The sequence below is a fragment of the Harpegnathos saltator genome, unplaced genomic scaffold (genome assembly GCF_003227715.2).
Source record: "Harpegnathos saltator strain DR-91 unplaced genomic scaffold, Hsal_v8.6 scaffold161, whole genome shotgun sequence".
NCBI classification, from domain to species: Eukaryota; Metazoa; Arthropoda; class Insecta; order Hymenoptera; family Formicidae; genus Harpegnathos; species Harpegnathos saltator.
In genome coordinates, this window is record NW_020229941.1 from 113029 (window position 1) to 136344 (window position 23316).

General features: G+C 36.9%; 2 protein-coding genes across 3 annotated transcripts in view; one reads left to right on the top strand and one right to left on the bottom strand.

Annotated features, from left to right (window-relative positions):
• Window positions 1-201: 201 nt before the first annotated feature.
• On the top strand, window positions 202-3925 carry LOC109503651 (uncharacterized). Its single transcript, XM_019840418.2, has 2 exons — window positions 202-1087; window positions 3055-3925. Exons 1-2 carry the CDS (start codon window positions 978-980, stop codon window positions 3245-3247), a joined length of 303 nt encoding a protein of 100 aa, XP_019695977.1. The 5' UTR covers window positions 202-977; the 3' UTR covers window positions 3248-3925.
• Window positions 3926-3971: 46 nt separating this feature from the next.
• The window catches only part of LOC105180989 (uncharacterized), a 36404-nt gene continuing 17059 nt past the window's right edge, over window positions 3972-23316 (bottom strand). The window contains exons 10-17 of one of the 2 annotated variants that reach the window (XM_011137408.3): window positions 22943-23059; window positions 22670-22846; window positions 6037-6204; window positions 5358-5453; window positions 4985-5027; window positions 4798-4910; window positions 4512-4642; window positions 3972-4255 (exon numbers count right to left, since the gene is read on the bottom strand). In XM_011137408.3, the coding sequence (XP_011135710.1) occupies window positions 4237-4255; window positions 4512-4642; window positions 4798-4910; window positions 4985-5027; window positions 5358-5453; window positions 6037-6204; window positions 22670-22846; window positions 22943-23059 (864 nt within the window). In that variant the 3' untranslated portion in view covers window positions 3972-4236. Of the gene's footprint in view, window positions 4256-4480; window positions 4643-4797; window positions 4911-4984; window positions 5028-5357; window positions 5454-6036; window positions 6205-22669; window positions 22847-22942; window positions 23060-23316 lie in introns of both variants that reach the window. The other variant, XM_011137409.3, reaches the window with a different exon arrangement.

Genomic DNA, 23316 nt, shown 5'->3' on the forward strand with positions numbered 1-23316 from the left:
GAAGGACATGGACAAGGTCAAAGTCAAGGTCATCATCTTACTCCCCGCTTGAAACCATATAACTTTGCTATTGAACGTTTTCTCCAAAATGCATTCTAACTGAAGATATTAGGGGAGTCCGATGCTTTTCGATGATCCTGTATATGTCATATAATTAATATATCAAGCTGCAAGAACGCGAGAAGAGAGGAAGAACCAGCGAATGAGCGAAAGAGAGAAAGAGCGAGGCATAGGAGTAGCAAGAAAAATTCCGCGGCTCACATAGTCCTCAAGCTAGACGAGTGAGAAAGAGACAGTAGATAATACGTCGGTGCTCGTCTAGTCCCCCACGCGTTACCTCGCACCGCCTCGGGCTGCCGTTCGCCGTCGCCTACGTAATGCTGCTCAAAGTTTGCATCGCTGGCCGAGCTTGGACTCTGGCTCTCGCCGACGAAAGCCTGTCCGCGTCCTTGAGGCACTTCTTGACAAGATATGTCAGAGAGGGGATCTTCCCCCCAGCGTGGAAAAGCGAGGTTGGTTCTCCTTCCCAGCAGCCCTTCGGCCCATAGGCCGATATACGTGCTGGACAAGATGGTGAAACTTTCCGAAATGATTACCGCTGATCGCCTCTTCCAGCATCTGTCCACGGAAGGTCCGGACCTTCACGGTCACCAGTACGAATTCCGCGCAGATTCATCCTGGACACAATTCATCGCGTCCAGTAGTTGACCCACGAGGCCGTGGAGCTCAGGGGGGGGGGTATTGTTGGCGGTGTTGTTTGACATAACAAATACCTTCAACACTATCCCCTTGGCGGAGGTTGGGCGGGCCTTGGGATATCATGGAGTACCCCGTCTACCTTTGCCGTGTATTGACGGACTATTTCGAGGACAGGAACCTCGCCTATACCATCAGAGGCGGGGTCCAAGGCCGAAGAGTCATGCACTGCGGAGTCTCGCAGGGATCGGTGCTCGACTGCCTGCAATAGGACTTCACGTATGATCGAGTGCTTCGTACTGCCTTCTCTCTCGGCTGTCACGTCGTTTGCTACGCAGACGACACGTGATAGTGATAGTCGGGGACCGGAGTTGTGGAAAAGCCCGAGTAGGTAAATATTTAGAAATATACAGTCAGTTCCGATTTTAATGAAACTAGGCTCATTCGACGCGTTTTTGCACGAGAAACAACTTTTTCCTGTGGCAAAATCGTCGCTCAGTTTCGCGAAGCGAGATATGAAGCGTTAAAGCAGATCATAATTCAGGTTAAGAAAGCTGTTATATCGATGAACTTTGGCGACATAAACATGCCTCGTAACTAATTCCAAGTGTTCCATGACCTTCATGTTGACATATCTAAATCGGTTTGTGATATCATTGCTCTATAATACATTCGTGCGTGTATTCGTGCATTATTCCCGCCAATAATAGCAATTTCTTAACACGACATAAACATGCCTCGTAACTAACATAAACTTCTCGAGTAATATGCAAAAAGTTTTAGTCCGTGCTCACTGTTCGTTAAAAAGTTATTAACAAATGAAGTTAGTGATAAGAGTTGCACCGAGCATGTGTACACACGCACACGCACACACACACACACATGCACACACACATACACACCGAAGGGGGCGTGCGGGGGGCCGAAGGCCTCGAGGGTCAATAGGTGCAACTCGCTTCATGTGAAAAGTTGCAATAAGTCGCAAACTCACATGTGAAGCGAGTTTCACCCGTTAACCCTCGAGGGGGGGTGCGGGTGGAGGGGCCGAAGGGCCCCCCGCACGCTCCCTTCGGTGTGTGTGTGCGTGTGCGTGTGTATACATGCTCGGTGCAAACTCTTATTACTAACTTCATTTGTTAATAACTTTTTAACGAACAGTGAGCACGGACTAAAACTTTTTGCATATTACTCGGGAAGTTTATGTTAGTTATGAGGCATGTTTATGTCACCAAAGCTCGTCGATATAACAGCTTTCCTAACCTGAATTATGATCTGCTTTAATCCCTTCACATCTCGCTTCGCGGAACTGAGCGACGATTTTGCCACAGGAAAAAGTTGTTTCTCAAAAACGCGTCGAATAAGCCTAGTCTCATTAAAATCGTAGCTGACTGTGTACTTCTAAATATTTACCGCCCGAATATTAGGCAAGGTTGCTCTGGTGAGCATAATGAGCTCCATCCGGAGTTTGAATTTTAGGTCTAGAGCAGTCGCCCGGCAAGCGAAAGACCCGGGTTCGATTCCCGGTCTAGCGACTACCGCGCTCTCGATATTTTTCTCTCCTCGGAACGAAAATAAGATGCAGGTCCCGAACGCACGGCGTCCCGTCGCCACCTAGTACGCCTTCCTTCTTTCATGGTTATAGAGTGGCGCCTCACAAGACCGTGGCTTTATTTTTCCATGACAGAAGTCACGGAGCGCCACCCAGAATCTGGATAATGGTGGATAATGTCCGCGTCCATATCAGGCCCCAAATGAAATATCTAGATCTGATGTTGAACTGCTGGGATTTTGGGCCATATTTTGCACGGCTGGCTCCCCAGATACGGAAAGTGGAGCTAGCGTTAGCCAGCCTCATGAACAACCTGGGGGGTCTGGGATGGCATGTTCGCCGCCTGTATATCGGAGTGATGGTGTTGGTCGCCTTTTACGAAGTGCCCATTTGGACACCCCAGCTGATGGCCACCGACCGCTATATTCGCCTGATGTGTTAGGCAATGCGTTGGTGGTCATAAGAGCGACTCACAACTATCGCACCACCTCGTACATGGCGGCGACAACCCTGGCCGGTCTCTCCCACAGGAGCTCCTAGCATATGAGCGTCATGTTGTTTACTAGCGCATCAAGGAGCTCCGTGGGGAGGGAGAGGTAATGACGGCCAGGGATATAGTGGCCCTGCGTTCTCAGGTCAGAGCCCAGGTAATCGAACGGTGGTCAGACATTTTATCCGACTCCCATGTACCCGGGCTCTGAACGGCCGAGGTTGTCCAGCCCTGTCTCGTCGAGTGAGCGAAGAGGCGCGGACGCAGACTTACTTTCCACCTGGTGCAGGTACTAACAGGTGTAACTTGGGTGTTTTAGCCAGCACCGCATCCGAAAGGAGCTCACAGCAAAGTGCCACCACTGCCCAGTGGAGCTGAAGGACACGGCACAGCATACGCTGGAGAGATGCTCTGCATGGATCCAGCAGCACCATATCCTCGCTCGGACAGTTCGTGGCGTGGAACCAAACCTCTCTTCCGGCCATTTTCAGGGCCATGCTCGGAAGGGATGAGGTCTGGATAGATGTATATAATACACGACGGGGGACGTCGTGTCCCGCAAAGAGACCGCCGTCCTCGTTGAGTTCGACGAAATAGACAGCGCTCCACATAGGACGACGACCCTGAGGTTGCGCCAGACGAGGCGCCTCTGATTCCCCCCCCCCCGAAGGCGTCCTCGTCCCCCCAGGGCTCGTCTCTGTCCGCCGATGGGAGGGACACCGGCCGCCCGCCGTAGGAAAAGGAGCGGGATTACCCATCCTCCCCTGTGTATATGTGTCCAATATAGTTTTACTTTTTTCAATTAATCAACATTTTCAATTAATCAACTTTTTCAATTAATCAACATTCATGAAAAACACATAGCTGGAAATGAATGTGATTAGTCAAAAATTTTTGATAATCAACATGTAATCATTAACAACACATATGTGACACATCGATTTCTCGTTTTAAGCTAATCTTTACTTAAAATTTTGCAATTCTATTTAACTCGTTCACTACCACAATACGTGTATTTCGAGTTTTACGAGATGTTCATATACGAGATTTGATATTATCATTATGCAGTTAGATTGCCTTAGAGACTATAATAGACTTTGCCTCAAGTCTGTTTTACATAATCACATAAAAATAAATAAAATGTGATCTATAATTTCCAAAAATATAACATGATAGCAAATGTGTTAAAAGAACATATACTTAAGATGATTTCTTAACATTAAAGAAATTAATCCGTTATATATAACCAGAGTTTATATACATCTGTACACATATACTATTACAGAGAGGTATCTTACTATACAAAATCTTACATTTATGAACACAATTGTAATGTTCATCTAGATATGTACAAGATTCTTTCACAGATCCAACCAGATATAGTGCAATAATGTAAATAGTGGTTGTTTTAATTACAAAATACGTTCAATGTGTTCAATTGAATATATATTTTTTGCTTCTCTCTAATAGAACACATATTCTCTTTCGACAAGATTATTTTTTATAACGGGGAGAAAAACCTGTAATAATAACAATTAGCTAATTAATATGTTTCAAATTTCATAATACTTATATTATAAAGTTTTATTTTTCATATTAATTTCATGTTCTTTGTTAAAAATACGAATTAAATGCAGAGTGCAATGTTAAATGAACAGTTTAGTCGCTAACGCTACAAACATTTTTTAACAACATTGTATGAGATGATGATAAATAACAATTCTATATTATTTTCCTTTACACACTTTAGAAGTGAATAACTTGAGTCATATGTACTTTGTGCGTGTCAAGGCACTTCCGCCTTTCGTGGGATCCATCATACGATCCCAATTGGTGTGGCCAACGACAAAACCGACGGCACGCATTTTCTCCTGCTCTTTACGTTCTTCCAGATCGGCCCATCGTACCTGCACAGCAGAACAATCGAAATATGATTTTACTCGTCATTCTTCTCCAACTATTATAAATCCGAGGATATTTTCAAAATTATTCAGATACCAAAGAGATGATTTTAAAAATATAATCCTAACGTTTCTAAAATATTCCGTTTTTGGATACATACTCGCTTTTTACCAGAAGTATCCTCCATGTTGTAATAATCGGGTACTTGAAGAAAATCTTCCATGGTTTGTGGTTTTCCTTCATTCTTCTTTTTCGCCAATCCGTCTAATCGATCTATGTATTGAAAATAAAAAATAAAGATATGTTTTTTAAATCCAGAAACACAGAGTAAGTTACTTCTAACTAACCTAATTTATCTTCAGCTTCCATTTTCTCCCATTTGCTGACACCCTAAAAGAATCAATAATTATCATCTAGTTATCTACGATCAATACATATTAAAATTAACAAAGTTAATTTTTTTCTTAATCTTAAGTGGTTTGCTGTAATAACATTTTATCTTGGATACAAAATACATATAGTGATAAATTACAATTGGGGGTAAATGAATCTTATGTAAAATATATATAAATATATATAATAAAATATATATAAGAAAATTGAAAAGAAAGTATAGGCTCTAAGGCTTAAAGATATAATATGATGATTTATTTACAAATCCGTTTTGTCCTATTATTTTGACAAATCATGTTTTAATATAAGTTAATATCTTTTAATTACAATTGTGTCTTGAGTATCCTCATGACTGTCTTGACTGTCCTCATTTTGCATAGTAGGTTTCTCCTGTATCTCCTGCTGACTATCTTCCATGTCAACCTAAAATAAAAATGTAATTTTATACACATATGTTAAGGCTTCTGGGTGTTCACTGCGACTATATTGGATAATGATGTTAAAGGTGAGAAATGACATATTGTAAATTTTTGAGTGTCATTTTAAAATAGAAATATTTGTGTGAAAGAATATTTTAGATCACTAAAGTATACTTGCGAAATGCTCTAAACACTATACTTTTTTTTTAAATCAGCAATCAGCAATCATAAAATAACTATAATATGATACTTTTTATAATGATACTTATGCACAATCATTCCGTATGACTAATCTCATATTAGTCATTTTATGGCTGCCAATTAACATTTAAAAGAAAAGCATATTGTATGGATCATTTTACAAGTATATTCTAACGACTTAACTTTTTTTTATACAAATATCTTTTTATTTAGAAATGACACGCAAGAATATTGAGTATGTATTTTCTTACTTTTGACATCATCAATTAAGAATTTCACAGCGAAAGACTAGACTAATGTACGTCGGGTAGCGTATATGCCAAATGATACAAATACAACAAATACAAATACGTGCATGATAATGATAATAAGAGAAATAAAATTACCTCTTCTATTGCTTGTTCTTGCAGCATCGAGTTTACATCTAATTTTAAATGATAGCTAGGTGTTGGCTCAAAGTAATCTATGATCCGATTGATTTCGTCTTCAGTGCGATTGTGGATATTTCTCTTTAGGCATATTTGCAAGTCCATCTCCATCTCACATACGTATACCTATACACAGATATCGTGTATCAATTGAGGAAAGGTCATTCGCATACATAAACCAGCATAATAATTTTAACATGTCATACTATTAAATCATTAGGATATCTTAATCGTACACATTGCTGGTTTATTATTTATTGATTTATTAATTATTTAAAAAAGTAATCTGTCGCTGTGATAGCTTTACGTCCGAAAACAAATGTGTACAGATAGAAAATATTAGTAATCAAAGTATATTGCACGTTAAGATTATTGTCAGTTTGTGTACAAATCGTAACTTAATTATATTCGCGAATTGTATGAATAGAGCTTTTGTTTCTATACTATACAGTAAGATATTCACATATCACGTCTTTTGCTTTCGTTGTTATGGTTACAGATAAATATACATCAAATAATACATAAATAATAAATAAATGTACAGGGTGTTGTATCGACATACGCCCCAGTATGACGGGTTGCATGCCTATAGGAGCGTGCGTTCGAGCAGTAATACAGGGGCTATCGGTATGGTCACTAGTGTAGTCGATAAATACGTTATATTGTCCTTGGACAAAACACGCCCTTGATATACCTACTTATTTATTATGTGTTACTTTATTTATCGACTACGCGAGTGACCATACCGATAGCCCTTGTATTACTGCCCGAATGCACGCGCCTATCGGCATGCAACCCGTCATACTGAGGTGTATGTCAATGCAACACTCTCTGTATATCAAATGTAAACATATAGATTGCTTGCGATACATAAATCATATACAGGGTATTTCAGGAGGAAAGTTTATATATTTCAGGAGGTTATAGTATGGACCATTTTGAGTAAAAAAGTTCATATTAACATGTGTCCAATTTTCAATAGATGTGGAGTTACAGCCGTTTGAATATTGAACGATGAATCGGCCGCAGGGGTACCGTTCCTTGGCCACCAAGGTCCCCGGATCTTACCCCATTAGATTTTTGTGTATGGGGATGGATGCAAAGCGAAGTCTACAAAGAAAAAGTGAACACAAGAGAAGAATTGGTTGCTCGCATTCAGGACATTTGTTTTCGCATAAAAGAACGTGAAGACGACTTCAGACGAACTACATATTCTGTTGCACAGAGAACTGAAAAGTGCATTGAAGACGGTGGTGGGATTTTTGAAAATGTACTTTGAACTGCTGTGAATTATTCGACTGATTGTGAATCACGAATTTCATCAGAAAGTTCTTCATGTGGTTTTCATTTATGTTTGCAGGGTTTTTGTATCAATAAAAGCACCAATAAGTTTTTGTTATTTTCATCAGTAAGTTCTTCATGTAGTCTTCATTAATCCTTTAACTGCTGAGATATTAAATGACCAATATGACCTTCTTTGCTGAGTTATTTTTACAATTATAAAGCATTTTATAATGATAAGAGATGGCATGCCCGCTCAATTCAAATGTTTTTTACAAATTAAATTAAATGGGTATTACACATTAAAAGTCCAAATCGAGTAAACTCGATCGTAGCAAGGCCGCCATTTTTTTCCACACTCGAGTTATTTCGACCGTAGCAGTTAAAGGATTAATTATTGTAAGTTTTTTGCAAAAATAAGTCATTTTTATACTTTTGTTCATTTGTCAGATTTCGTTGATGCTTAACATTCAAATGGCTGTAACTCCACACTTATTGAAAATTGGACACATGTTAATATGAACTTTTTTACTCAAAATGGTCCATACTATAACCTCCTGAAATATGTACCTTTCCTCCTGAAACACCCTGCATATGTAAATTAGATCAAACTAAACAAAAAATTCATCTATCATTTTGCGAACAATTACATAAAATTCTGAGTTATTAATTAAAGAAAATTATCGAATGATCATATAACAAGTTAAACTGTGATTACACACACACACACACACACACACACACGCACGCACACAGACACACACACATACACACACGCATCTGCACATGCATACGCATACGCACACGCACACACGCACACACACACACACACACAACACACACACACACACACAACAAATAACCATATACATTTTCAGTTATTAATTAAAGAACATTGGTATATTATCGCATGTAATGATTCGTAAATTTTCTTTAACTAATAACTTAAAATCTGCAGAGTACTTTGCAAAATGGCTTATGACATTTTTGTTTAGTTTAACTTAATTTACAGGCATACCATTTGCCATAAATGGCAAAAATTGCAATAACAATTCATCTACTATATCGCATGTTTTCTTTAATTAATAACTCAAAATTTTATGTGGTTGTTCGTAAAATGGTTGAAAAATTTTTAATTTGACCTAATTTATATATACATGAGAAATTTATGTTGTCTTCAGATATATTTAATGTCTTATAATTAAGATTACTTGTAGCTCTCACTCAACTCCACATGTCATTTAAGATTTTTTGGCTCCCCCTCACCCCGGGAGTGTGAAGGTGGGTGTTTTTGTGATTAAATAATAGACTTTGTGATCCCATTATATCCCTAAATTTCAATCCTACATTTCAAACAATTCAAAAATTATTTAGGTGGCCCGGAACTTTTGGTAGGCACTGTATAATTCCGCACACATACATATACAGGGTGGTCCAATCGACAGTCGGAAATATTTCGTCAGGTAAGCCAGATCGCGAAAAATATTTCAAATAAAAGCTGTAGGAATCAATTTTCAAGGTCATCTGAAAGTCAACTTTGATTTTTCAAATAGGAACCACTATTTTTTTACTCCAGAAATGAAAAGAGCGGAAAATTTTACGTTCAAATAGGTAAATTATGATAGGAGTCCCATGACATTTAGGCCCGGTTCCACAACTTACTGTAAACGAAGTTTAACTCGTTTAGACGACCCTAGTTTAGACGAAAAATTGCGTTCCACAACTGCCTTAATAAACCATGGTTAACGTTGATTTCTCACAGTTAAAGTTAAATCTAAAACTTTGGGCGTTTAATGAATTTAAACGAAGTTTAACACTGCAGCACTATCAATTTGAGAAAAAAATTTATGACTTTATCCCGGTTTTGGAGTTCAGTTGACAAATATTTTGAACGTTTGAACACCAAAGAGATATGGCTTTAGAATACATATTATCTTCATCTAAAGATGAAGATTTTGAAAACTTAATTTATCGACGGACAAGAAATATAAGAATAAGACGACCAGCATATTTGGAAGAATTTGATAATATCGATTTTCATGCACGATTTAGATTATCAAAAGAATCTGTTATTGCAGTTCTAGCAGAAATCGAGCATGAAATTTCTCATAAAACAGAACAGTAAGTATATAAATTTAATTTAAAATATTGGTTTTTTTGCTTCGACAGATTATATTCTAAAACAGAGTAGCAACTATATATAAAAGTCAATTATTATATGATAAATGCAATCAAATCAATAATATAAACTAATTGATTATTATTAACACTGGACTTCCACCTTTTAATAAATTAATACTTATATACAAATACAGCAAATGTTAATGTTGGTTAGTGTTTACTTGATACGAAACAGATATATTGTTCTCTACTAGATGCCATAGCATCCAGCTTATTTCAATTTTCCCTCTTTTCACTATTAGCAACAACTGATCATACTCTACGTTTGAAAAGAAAAAGAAGTCTTTGACAGTTTCTTCATACAGACTATAGGTTTAAGTAAACTACAGTTAAAAATATGATGTAGAACGCGATATAAGTTTAACCATGCCGTTAAATGTAACGTCAGTTCAGATAATCACGGTTTAAACTTGATTTTGTGGAACTGGGCTTTAAAGGTAATTTTGAAGTCAAATACGTATTTTTCATCAATACCTTCAAACAACTTGTAACGTAAAGGAGATACTAAAAATGTTTGCAACAAAAGTTGTAGAGGTTAAAGAGAGTCACCCACTGATGACCTTGACTTCGACCTTTATGAATTAGATGTCCGTTAGAGCCCTTGCAGTAAGATTTCGTATCGTGGTATTATTGGGATGACGTCTGTTTGGATAACATTATGTGTAAAGTCTTGCAGCTGCTACGTGATTTCCACTATTTTCCTAAAATCTGAATCATATCAATAATCTCATTCGGAGGATAACTAGCCATTATTTGAAAAAACTTTTCTGCAATTTTCTATTACTATTTAAATGTACCAGGAAAATATACGAGGGCGGTCCGATAAGTACTTAGCCTCACCGCCCGATGGCGCCACTATCGCAAGAGAAATTTACCATCGTGTAGTACATTCTCGTAGACGGCTACTGTCGAAATTTCAGCCGAATCGGACTCGTAGTTTTGTTTTGACCGCGTGTGGAAGTGGGCGTGTCCGCGGATTTTAGAAAAATGGAAAAAGAGCAATATCGGTCTGTGATTCTTCGGTTCGATTCTTGTCTTTGGAAGGGAAATCGCGCAGCGAAATCAAAGAGCGCTTGGATGCTGTGTACGGTGACTCTTCTCCTTCGATGGCGACCGTCAAAAATTGATTTAACAAGTTTCAATGTGGTCGCACGTCGGTTTTTGATGAGCCACGCCTAGGTGCCCCGAAAACGACTACCACGGAGGATAACATGACAAAAATCCACGATCTCGTATTGGCAGACCGCCGATTGAAGGTGCACGAGATAGCTGAGACAGTAGGCATCTCAAAAGACCGCATGGGTCATATCCTGCATGAAATTTTGGGCATGAGAAAGCTGTCGGCGCGATGGGTGCCACGTTTGCTCACTCCGGACAACAAGCGCAACCGTGAGACCACTTCAGAGCAGTGTTTGACGCTGTTTAAGCGCAATCCGAAGGAGTTTCTGCGTAGTTTCGTGACCGTCGACGAAACATGGATCCACTGGTATACACCAGAGACCAAGGAACAGTCGAAACAGTGGACTTCATCCGGCAAACGTGCTCCGAAGAAGGCGAAGACTATCCTATCGGCCGGAAAGGTGATGGCCACCGTTTTCTGGGATTCACAAGGTGTGATCTACATCGACTACCTGGAGAAGGGCGAAACGGTCACAGGGCTGTACTATGCCGAATTATTGGGCCGATTCGACGCCGAATTGCAGAAAAAACGGCCCCATTTGGCGAAGAAAAAAGTGCTCTTCCACCATGACAACGCACCGGCTCACACCTCCGCCCTCGCCACGGTCAAATTGGTCGAATTGGGCTACGAACTGCTGCCGCATCCACCGTATTCTCCAGATTTGGCCCCATGCGACTTCTTTTTGTTTCCAAACTTGAAAAAGTCACTCGCCGGGCAGAAATTTGAGTCGAATGAGGGGGTCATCGCCGCCACGGAGGCCTACTTTGCAGACCTCGAGAAAACGTATTTTTCAGACGGGTTAAAGAAGTTGGAGCATCGCTGTGTCAAGTGTATCGAGCTAAAAGGAGACTATGTTGAGAAATAAATCGCCACTTTTCCAAAATTTTCGTTTTTCTTTTGTAGGCTAAGTACTTATCGGACCACCCTCGTATATACCAGGTCTGTAAATATGAAACCGGAATTTGCCCATAGATGGCCCTAGCTGTCAATGTAGTTACCATCAAACCGCGTCATTGACGTCATTTCCATTTGTTGACATCTGACAAAGATTTTCAACTCACAACAATATAAGTTTCATACAACAGCATAGTTTGTAATAGCGTTGAACATGTCGAATTTTGTGCCTGGAAGCTACGATTTGCGGACAGTACTGATTTTCTGTTACCATTTGAAGAAAACTGCTGCAGAATCGCATCGAATGCTTGTCGAAGCTTATGGTGAGCATGCTCTTGGTAAATCACAGTGTTTTGAGCGGTTTAAAAAATTCAAACGTGGCGATTTTTACGTGAGAACGTGGAAGACCACCGAAAAAGTTTGAAGACAGCGAATTGCAAATACTGTTGGATGAGGACGCTCAAACGCAACAACTCGCGGATCAATTAAATGTGACACGAGAAGCCGTCTCTATACGTTTGAAAGCCATGGGAAAGATCCAGAAGATGAGAAAATGGGTTCCACATGAACTGAATGAAAGACAGCAGGAAAACCGAAAAACCACTTGCGAAATGCTGCTCGCTAGGTACAAAAGAAGTCATTTTTTCATCGAATTGTGACTGGCGATGAAAAGTGGATATATTTTGAGAATCCTAAGCGTAAAAGATCATGGGTAACTCCAGGCGAACCATCGACATCGACTGCAAGGCCAAATCGCTATGGACGGAAGACAATGCTCTCTGTTTGGTGAGATTAGAAGGATGTGCTGCTATTATGAGCTGCTAAAACCTGGCGAAACCGTTCATACTGAACGCTACCGACAACAAATGATCAATTTGAATCAAGCTTTGCGTGATTCAACGACCAGAATATCAAAAAAGGCAACACAAAGTGATTTTACTTCATGATAATGCACCATCACACACAGCAAAACTGGTCAAGGAAACGATTGAGGCGTTTAGTTGGGAAATACTTTCGCATGCGGCTTACTCACCAGACTTGGCTCCGTCCGATTACTACTTATTTGCATCGATGGGACACGCACTTGCTGAGCAGCGCTTCACTTCTTACGAAAATGTACGAAAATGGCTCGATGATTGGTTTGCCTCAAAAGAGCAACAGTTTTTTTGGCGTGGCATCCACAAATTGTCAGATAGGTGGGAAAAATGTATAACTAGCGATGGGCAATACTTCGAATAAAATATTTTTTATCATTTTCATACAATAAACGTATATTTTCTATACAAAAATTCCGGTTTCATATTTACATACCTGGTATATATATATATAATGTATCAGAATTAAATAAATTTCCGTAGTTGCCATTTTTGGTGTCAAAATGAGAAGTTTTCAATTGAAAAAATCACATAGACCTTGAAGCGGCTTTAAAATTTGATCTGAAGGTCGAAGTCAAGGTCATCAGTGAGCGACCCCCTTAACCTCTACAACTTTTGTTGAAAACATTTTTTAGCACCTCTTTTACGTTACGAGTTGTTTGAAGGTATTGATAAAAAATACGTATTTGGCTTCAAAATGACCTTTAAATGTCATGGAACTCCCATCACAATTTACCTATCTGAACGTAAAATTGTCCGCTCTTTTCATTTCTGGAGACAAAAATAGTGGTTCCTATTTGAAAAACCAAAGTTGACCTTCAGATAACCTTGAAAATTGACCTCAAAGTCAAAGTCAAGGTCATCAGTGTGTGTCCCTCATTGACCCCTACTTTTATTTGAAACCCTAACTTTTATTTGAAACATTTTTTGCGATCTGTCTTACCTGATGAAATATTTCCGATTGTCGATTAAAATAGACTACCCTGTATACCAGGTGTGTCGGTAATTCCTTTCCGGTTTTTTCGCTAAAGAAAACACGTTATTTACAATGGATAGTTAAAATATATTTATTCAAAGTATTGGCCATTTGATTCTATACATTTTGCCCATCTCTCAGGCAATTTATGGATGACATTCCAAAAGAACTGTTTCTCCTTTGAGCTAAACCATTCATCGAGCCATTTTTTAACTTCTTCGAAATCGGCGAAATACTGCTCTGCAAGCGCGTGCCCCATCGATGCGAAAAGGTGGTAGTCGGATGGAACCAGGTCTGGAGAGTACGGCGGGTGCGGTAAAACCTCCCATCCAAGTGATTTCAACACTTCTTTGACTGGTTTTGCTGTATGAGACGGCGCGTTGTCATGCTGCAAAATCACCTTATCATGTCTTTGAGCGTATTGTGGACGTTTTTCGATCAATGCACAGTTCAAATTGATCATTTGTTGTTGGTAGCGATCAGTATTAACTGTTTCTCCAGGTTTCAACAGTTCATAATATACGACACCAACCTGGTCCCACCAGACACAGAGCATGGTCTTGCGACCAAAGCGATTTGGCCTTGCAGTCGATGGGCCGCCTTCGCCAGGTAATAACCATGATTTTTTTCGCTTGGGATTTTCGAAATAAATCCATTTTTCATCACTCGTTACTATTCGATGCAGAAATGACTTCCTTTCATACCTTTGAAGCATTTCACTGACGATTTTTCGATTTTCCAATTGCCTGTCATTCAATTCATGTGGCACCCATCTTCCCATCTTTTGGATCTTTCCCATCGCTTGTAATCGTTCACAAATTGCTACTCGGCTCACATTCAACTTTTCTGCCAATTGTTTTTGAGTTTGTGTTGGGTCTTCATCCAATAACTCCTGCAATTCCGCATCTTCAAACGTTTTCGACCTACCAGGACGTTTTTTGTCTTGAACGTTGAAATCACCACATTTGAATTGTCGAAACCACGTTTCACATGTTCTTATGGTTGGAGCATGCTCACCGTAAGTCTCTACCAGCAAACGATGACTTTCAGCAACTTTTTTCTTTTGATTAAACAAGAAAAGTAATGCGTGCCGCAAATGCACGTTTTCAGGCACAAAACTCGACATTTTCAAAAAATTATTAATCTATAACGCTGTTATTTTGGCGGAACGTAACTTGTGTAGTTTTGAGGTTAATGTCAGTAGAATAAAATGACATATGTATCAAATCATAACATTGCATATTTATGGCTAGTGACATCTGTTACAAAAACCGGAAAGTAATTACCGACATACCTGGTATATTAATATATATATACAATATATAAAACATAATATATATATACATATATATATATATATACATATATATATATATATATATATATATTAATATAATATATACATTATTCCGCATGTAAAGAGGATATAAAACAACTATATTATTTTGTTTATAGATGGCGCCATTTTCGAGATATTCACTAATCATTACTTTTCTTAAAAGGAATCCTTAATTTTTTATATCATCTTTTTCTACCAATTAATTTAACCAACTTGTCTAAAACATTTTTTTATTTGCATAAAACATTTTTTAATATTTTTTGAAATATTTAAGAAAAACTTAATATTTTCAATATTTAATTTACGATATCTCGTGAACTATTTGTCAGAAGAAAACGGTACTAATCATTTTTTTACTTTTTATTTTTTTAGTTTTTTTAGACTTATAAAATTAATATCTACTTCAATTTTTTGTATTTGTTCTGCAAATTGTCGTCATCAGTTAGAAATAAATATTTAATTTTATAAATGTAAACAAAAACTAATAAATTAAAAAACAAAAAAATAAGTAAAAATAAACTATAAAATATAAAAAATATAAAGAACCAAACAAAAAAACAAGACCCTTTTTTTCGTCTACCTCCACGTAGTAAGAGTTGAGCAACGTCAAACCTTGACTAAGAGACGAAAATATTGTTTGGCTTATTTTAATTTTTCTATTTGTTCTTTTTGTATTTTCATAATAATAGTTTTTCAGTAGAAATAAAGAAAAGTTCAGAAATATTAAAATATTTATGATTTTTTCAATTTTTTAACCGCCAGATTGAATCCGACATGTTGAAAACTCTATATTTTCGTAAATCTAAAACATAACTACTTAATTTACCATTTTGGGATGAAAAATTATATATCTCAGTCGAATCTTATCCAATTTCTATGAAAAAAGTGAAATATTTTAGGTTCTTTCACTTCAGCCGCCATTTTTAATGCTGCCATGTTTTATATGACAATTTTGCGGGTTGGATTTCCAAAATACAACTATTTTGTCCTTCTTAGGTACACTTGGTCTTCAGTTACCTACACTATTTCGATGTGAAAAAAAATCGTTAAAAAGAATGTCGTATTTTCCGTGTTTTTTTTTGTTTAAACCACCATATTTATTTTGCTAGTAGAGATAGCTAAATTTTGACGACGCCATTCGAAAGAGCACATACAAAAACACTAGGAAATAGTTACATATAAATCGTTCACGTTTTACTTAGTAAGCACAAAGCTTGAAAATGAACAAAAAAATTTAGACTTTTCAGTGTTAATGGGTTAATAAGTAAATAAGAAAATGTTTCAGACAAAAATTATTCAAATTAATTGGTAGAAAAAGATAGTGTAATAAGAAATTGGGGTTTCCATTGAAGAAAAGTAATGATCAGTGAATATCTCAAAAATAGCGCCATCTGTAAACAAATTGATGTAGCTCTCTGTTTTATGTCCCTTGAAATCATACTTTTGTCTAAAACATTTTTCTACATCTTTCATATTTTTCGAAATATTTGCCTGGGGGATTTAAAATGGGACACCCTGTGTGTGTGTGTGTGTGTGTACACACGCACACACACACGCGCACGCACGCACGCACGCACGCGCGCACGTATTGTGTTGACTTATTATTCTAGATAAAAGTCCTGATATCAGGACACTTAGACAGGACACTTAGCATACTTAGACATTCTTATTATCTTTATCTTTGAATTCAAAAATAAAGATAATAAGAATGTTCAGGTATGTACACTCAGAGGCAGATATGGTGTCCCTCAGCGATGTTGTATACGCCTGTAAAACAATTGAAAGCGATGACAGGCATATACACATACGCATATGGGAGTACTGTACAGCGCGAGAAAAGCGAAGAAAGAGAAGTGGTGGGAGACGTTCCAATATTGCATCTTTATCGCACGATCGAGAGAGAAAGCATTAGCAAACGTGGTACGGGTTAATGGTGTCCCCAATAGCTGTCTGACTCACTCTACGCTTGAATGGAGGGAATATGAGTGAGACAGCTATAGAGACATCGCGTTGTCTCTATAGGTGTCTCACTTGCTCTAATGTATCGCGCTTTTCTCTTTCCTCCTTAGCAGAAATGCCGATTAAGTAGGGAATCCTATCTGTAGGCCAGAAAAATAAGCGAAAAGTAATTCGTGAAAAAATATTTTCACGAATTTTTTTTCGAAAACTAAGCAGATGATTGATTTCAAACTTGATAGAAATAATAATACATATTTTACTGATAAGAATGAATTTTTATAGCATTATAAAAGAGAAAAGCGCGATACTATTACAGCGAGCGAGTGAGACACCTATAGAGACAGTGCACTCGATTTGGACTTTCAATGTATAATAATAATAATAATAATAATAATACCCATTTAATTTAGTTTGTAAAAAGCATTTTAATTAAGCGGGCATATAGTGCCATCTCTTATCATTATAAAATATTTTATAATTGTAAAAATAACTCAGCAAAGAGGGTCATACTGGTCATTTAATATCTCAGCAGTTGAAGGGTTAAGAGTCTTCTAAAATTTTTTTTATATTTTCAAGAGCGGAACCTACATTTTAAATAGCATTTTAAGGAAGATACATTTATTCTTCCTCCTTCCCGCAGTTTTTTCAAAAGTAAAGATGTGTTGCGTCTAAAAAAAATTGCACAATTTGACATATCTTACGGCATAAAATAAGTTTTTTCGTAAATTTCATGAAATATCGTTTTCTTGCAAATAAAATATTCTTAACGTAAAACCATCAATTTTTATGGCGATCTTTCAAATATAATTTTTAAATGCCTTAAAATATTGAAAAAGTAGTTCGTTTTTTATTTCCTTAGTTCAAACGAGTTAGCGGCAAGTTCGTAGATTAATTATCTTACTTGGGTTTTTGTCCCAGTCCACCGTATTTCGAGATTTTATAAGAACCGTGAAACGGCGCGCACTTAAACATGTCACGTTATTTTTTTGTATTTGCTACATTATTATTCATATAACGCTATAAAAATTCATTCTTATCAGTAAAATATATATTATTATTTCTATCAAGTTTGAAATCAATCGTCTGCTTAATTTCCGAAAAAAAATTCGTGAAAATAGCTTATTTTTCTGGCCTACAGATAGGATTCCCTACTTAATCGGCATTTCTGCTAAGGAGAAAAGAGAAAAGCGCGATACATAGCTATTAGAGCGAGCAAGACACCTATAGAGACAGCGCGATGTCTTTATAGCTGTCTCACTCATATTCCCTGCATTCAAGCGTAGACTGAGTGAGACAGCTATTGGAGACCCATTAACCGTACCACGTCTGGTAATGCTTTCTCTCTTGATCGTGTGACGTGCGATAAGGATGCAACATCGGAACGTTTCCCACCACTTCTCCTTCTTCGCTTCTCTCATGCTATACAATACGCCCATATGCGTATGCGTATATGCCTGTCATCGCTTGTTTTACAGACGTATGACATCGCCGAGAGATACCATACCTGCCTCTGAGTGTACGTATCTTGACATTAGGCGCTGAAATAATTATTAGGAGTACAAATAAGTTTCCGCCGTTTTCTATCAAAAATTAGGAATTTATTGTGAAAGAATGGTACATTAAGTTTTATTCAAAGTATTGTCCATCACTAGCCACTACTTTTTCCCATCTTTCTGGCAGCATTCGGATACCACGTCGGAAGAACTCTTCATCTTTTGAGGCTATCCACGAATCGACCCAATTTTTAGTATCTTCATATGATGTAAAGCGCTGCTTAGACAGGCCATGTGCCATCGACCGGAATAAGTGATAATCGGAAGGGGCAATGTCTGGTGAATACGGCGGGTGGGGTAGGACTTCCCAATTAAGTGTTTCCAAATAGGTTTTGACCGGTTTTGCAACATGTGGCCGAGCGTTGTCATGTAGGAGAATAATTTTATCGTGTCTGGAGTAGTAATGGGCGCGTTTTTCCTTGAGTGCTCGGCTCAATCTCATTAATTGTGTTCGGTAGAGAGCTCCAGTAATGGTTTCGCTCGGTTTGAGCAACTCATAATACACGACACCAAGCTGATCCCACCAAATACACAGCATGAGTTTTTTTCCATGAATATTCGGTTTGGCTGTCGATGTTGAAGCATGGCCTGGTGGTCCCCATGATTTTCTCTTCTTTGGGTTATCGTAGTGGATCCATTTTTCATCACCAGTGACTATACGATGCAAAAAACCCTTTCTTTTATGCCTGGCAAGCAGCATTTCACACGTGCAAAATCGGCGTTCAACGTCTCTCGGCTTCAGTTCATATGGAACCCAATTTCTTTGTTTTTTAATCATTCCCAACAATTTTAAACGATGTGAAATTGCTTGTTGAGTCACTTCTAATGTAAGTGCAAGTTCTTCTTGCGTTTGGTACGAATCTTCCTCCAATAATGCTTCCAATTCCGTGTCTTCGTACACTTTCGGCCTTCCACTACGTTCTTTGTCTTCCACGTCAAACTCACCGTTTTTAAACTTTTGAAACCACTCACGACAACTTGGTGAATTTAAAGCAGTCTTCTCACCATATGCTTCTACAAGCAATCGATGCGCCTCAGCTGCAGATTTTTTCAAATTAAAGAAGTAAATCAAAAGTTCCTGCAAATGACGCTTATTCGGCACAAAACTTGACATTTTCGCACGAAAAAAATTATGTGATGCTGATACGGAGTCACTAATACTTCAAGGTTATGTTGTTACCAGATGTCCAAACTTACGATATCACGTTTTACATCTGACAATTTCAACATAACCTTCTGATGGGACCATCTTTTGTCAAACGGCGGAAACTTATTTGTACTTCTAATAATAATTTGTATACAGTTCGAAAATCTCAATAACCTACATTGTATTTACGTTGTATATCGAGGTTATTCTGCCATTATACAGGGCGTCCCATTTAACTTGTGACATCGAAATAACTCGAAAACAAAGAAGAAAAACAAAAATCGCTTAAACACGTGTCGAACGAATTCCGAGAACAAATAAAATGGCATGATTCCTTTCTTTCCTTTCTTTTCCTTTTTCATTTGGTGGACGTCCTCAAGGTAATTTTAAGGTCAACTTTGTTATTTCAAACGAAAACCTATATTTTTTATGACGGAAGCATATTCTACGTAAAAAAACAATTAACTTTTGTCCGAAAAAATTTTTTATTTGATCATTACTTTTGGAGATATCGCACGAAATAATTCTGATTTTTATCAAAAACGAATAAAATAAACATATCACAATAAATGCTCAAAACGACGCCTTCTATTTCCAAACATTTTGATCTGACCAATAATGCATATTATACCGATTAATTTCTCCATTATTGGTAAAAGTAGATTCATCAGAAAATTGCAATCATATGAAAATCTCATGTTTACAAGTATTCCGTATCTCGTGTTTATACTAAATAAAAGAAGCGCGATCGCGCCGCTGAGATGTTTTGATTATTTCGGTCTTATTTTCTGATGAATCTACTTTTACCAATAATGGAGAAGTTAATCGGCATAATATGCATTATCGATCAGATGAAAGTTCAAGATGGCTTCGCGAAGTAGAACATCAACGTCCATGATCTGTCAATGTTTGGTGTGGAATCATTGACGATAATATAATAGGTTCTTTTTTCATCAATGGTACACTGAATGAAGTGAAATATGGAAACTTCTTGGATGTAGAATTACTACTATCCGTACTATTCGAAGAAGTAAGCCTAGCAGAGAAGAAATATGTGGTTTCAGCAAGACGGATGCCCAGCTCACTATTCGCGTTATGCACGCCAAACAATGAATCAGAAATATCCTGGTCGTTGGATAGGTCGGGGAGGTCTAGTTAACTGGCCGGCGAAGTCGCCTGATTTAACACCGTTAGATTTTTATTTATGGGGCCACTTTAAAGAAAAAGTTTACCACGATCGACCAACTAAACCAGAAAACATGAAAGAGCGAATCCGAAATGCCTGTCACGATATCCGTCCAGAGACTTTATTATCAGTGCATTGATTTTTTATTAATCGCATTAACGAGTGTTTGGAAATAGAAAGCCATCATTTTGAGCATTTATTGTGATACGTTTATTTTATTCGTTTTGAATAAAAATCGGAATTACTTCGTGCGATATCTATTTTAGTAATAATCAAATAAAAAAATTTTTCGGACAAAAGTTAATTGTTTTTTTACGTAGAATATGCTTCCGTCATAAAAAATATAGGTTTTCGTTTGAAATAACAAAGTTGACCTTAAAATCACCTTGAGGACGTCCACCAAATGAAAAAAGAAAAGAAAGGAAAAAAAGGAATCATGCCATTTTACTCGTCCTCGGAATTCATTCGATACGTGTTTCAGCGATTTTTGTTTTTCTTTTTTGTTTTCGAGTTATTTCGATGTCTCAAGTTAAATGGGACACCCTGTACAAATAACTAGGATTAACATGCAGTTATTATCAATAATGAGTGTTAATAATAACATATGCAACATAATATATATTCGGTTTCAATATAGTTTCAATATAGTTTGAATATTTCTCGAGGCAATTTAGAACGCAACCGATGTCCACTAAAACCAGGGATCCAGACCGGACCGGTACCGAAACCGATAACCGTTTCGAAACCGATTTTTATGCTCAAACTGTAATCATAACCGTACCGAAATTTTATAGTATCAAATAGACCGAAACCGATACCGGACCAATAAAAATATTTTTGGTTTCTACGACACCTCATGTGTCGCTGTCACCGATTATTTATTAGAAAATTCACACCACGATCAACGTATTACAATAGTTATGTTCAGGATCTCTATTCCGTTACTATGGTTCCGATAGTCATTGGTGTCGTACAGTGTAAAACGGCATTGCGCAGCTTTTTTGATTATATGAATTATAAGGATAAAATAAAAATAGATAATTTCATATTTTGTGATCACAATCTCAGAAAATAAAACAAGCAAAACGGCCGTTGGATAGCTACAACGTTGCCACAAAAATCTCAAAAACAAAGGAAGCAAGTACATCAAATCAAAACCATTAACGGTGATTAAAATTGATAAAAAATGACGCCGCTTAAATATTTTCGTGAAAAAAATTCGTTTATATATTACATATTGTAATATTGTAATTTACAAAAAATAAATATTTATATAATAAAATAATTTTTAGAAAACCGAAACCGAAAAACCGTCATTTTAAATGGTTCCAGATCCCGTTATGCCTAACTGGATCTAAACCGAAATTGAGAACGAAATATCTTGTTGGACCGTAACCGTAACCGGACTGAAATTTTGTTTCGGTCCGGATCCCTGACTAAAACTTATTTTTTAAGAATTATTAACTGTTTTACTGATGCATAATACTTTTCATTTTTTCATCACTAAGTAATTTTGATACCTGAAATGCACTAAGTATCTCTAATCTGAGTATTTTAGCACGTGATAATGTAAGTCGTTATAGCAATTACTAAGTTTCGGAAATTTTTTATTGTATTCAAGAAATTCTTCAAATACACACAAGAGCTGCTATACCTACTTTGCGTTGATAAAACAAGTTCAACGCGGTGTAATTCGAAATAGATATTTTTGCATTGATAGATTTATTTATTTTTCCCATTGTACATCGACTTTATTCTAAACTACATTAAGAAAAAATGTTCAAACTATATTGAGAGTATACATGAAAATAGGTATGCGAATTATCGCTACGGAGAACTTTCCTAGCAAAAGGATTAATTGGTTAAATATTTTTGTCAAATATAGATATAAAAATATAAATATATAAATAAGACTCTCTCAAGCTAAAAGATCGTTTCAAAAATCTATAATCATAAAAAAATATTCTTTGGAATTCGTTTGCGAGGCATTTCGCGTATATTATATTAAATGGTAACATACCTTGAAACCTTTTGTCTTAGCGAAACTCCACATTTCCTCGTAATCCGCAATTCTCTCGTTAATACAATCCAATATGATGAAATTGAAAAATCCGTCGGTGACGTTTTTCTTGAATGCTTTAACGAGCGATGTTAAATAACTTTGTTCCATTGCCTCCTCGTATTCATAGATCATTTCCTGTTGTGATCAATATACAATGTTAAAATACTAATCTGTTAAAAGAGAATACTTAATATAATAAATCCGCTAGTGCAGAATTTTGAATATAATTACCTTAACCGTCACCTTTTTCCCATTATCATCTTTTGTTTCTACCTCTTTCTCCACGAGGAAATAATCATCCAAGCTTAATATTCTAGGTGCAGAACCTCCTTGTTCAATTTCTTTATCCTACAAAGTAAAAAAATTATAATCAATTAGTTAAATTATGCAAGAAAAATTATAACAAACAAGCTTGAAGATTTTTTCTAAAACATAGAAATCAGGTTAAATATAATCAAATCAAAAGAATATTTTTCAGATTTTTGCACTTCTGATTTATTTTTTTTATAAAATAAGACGCATGTGCATGTGAGCTAGCTAATATTGCTAATTAGCTAATTAATATTGCTAATTGCTCAAATAAAATTACTCAAAGTGATTTGAAT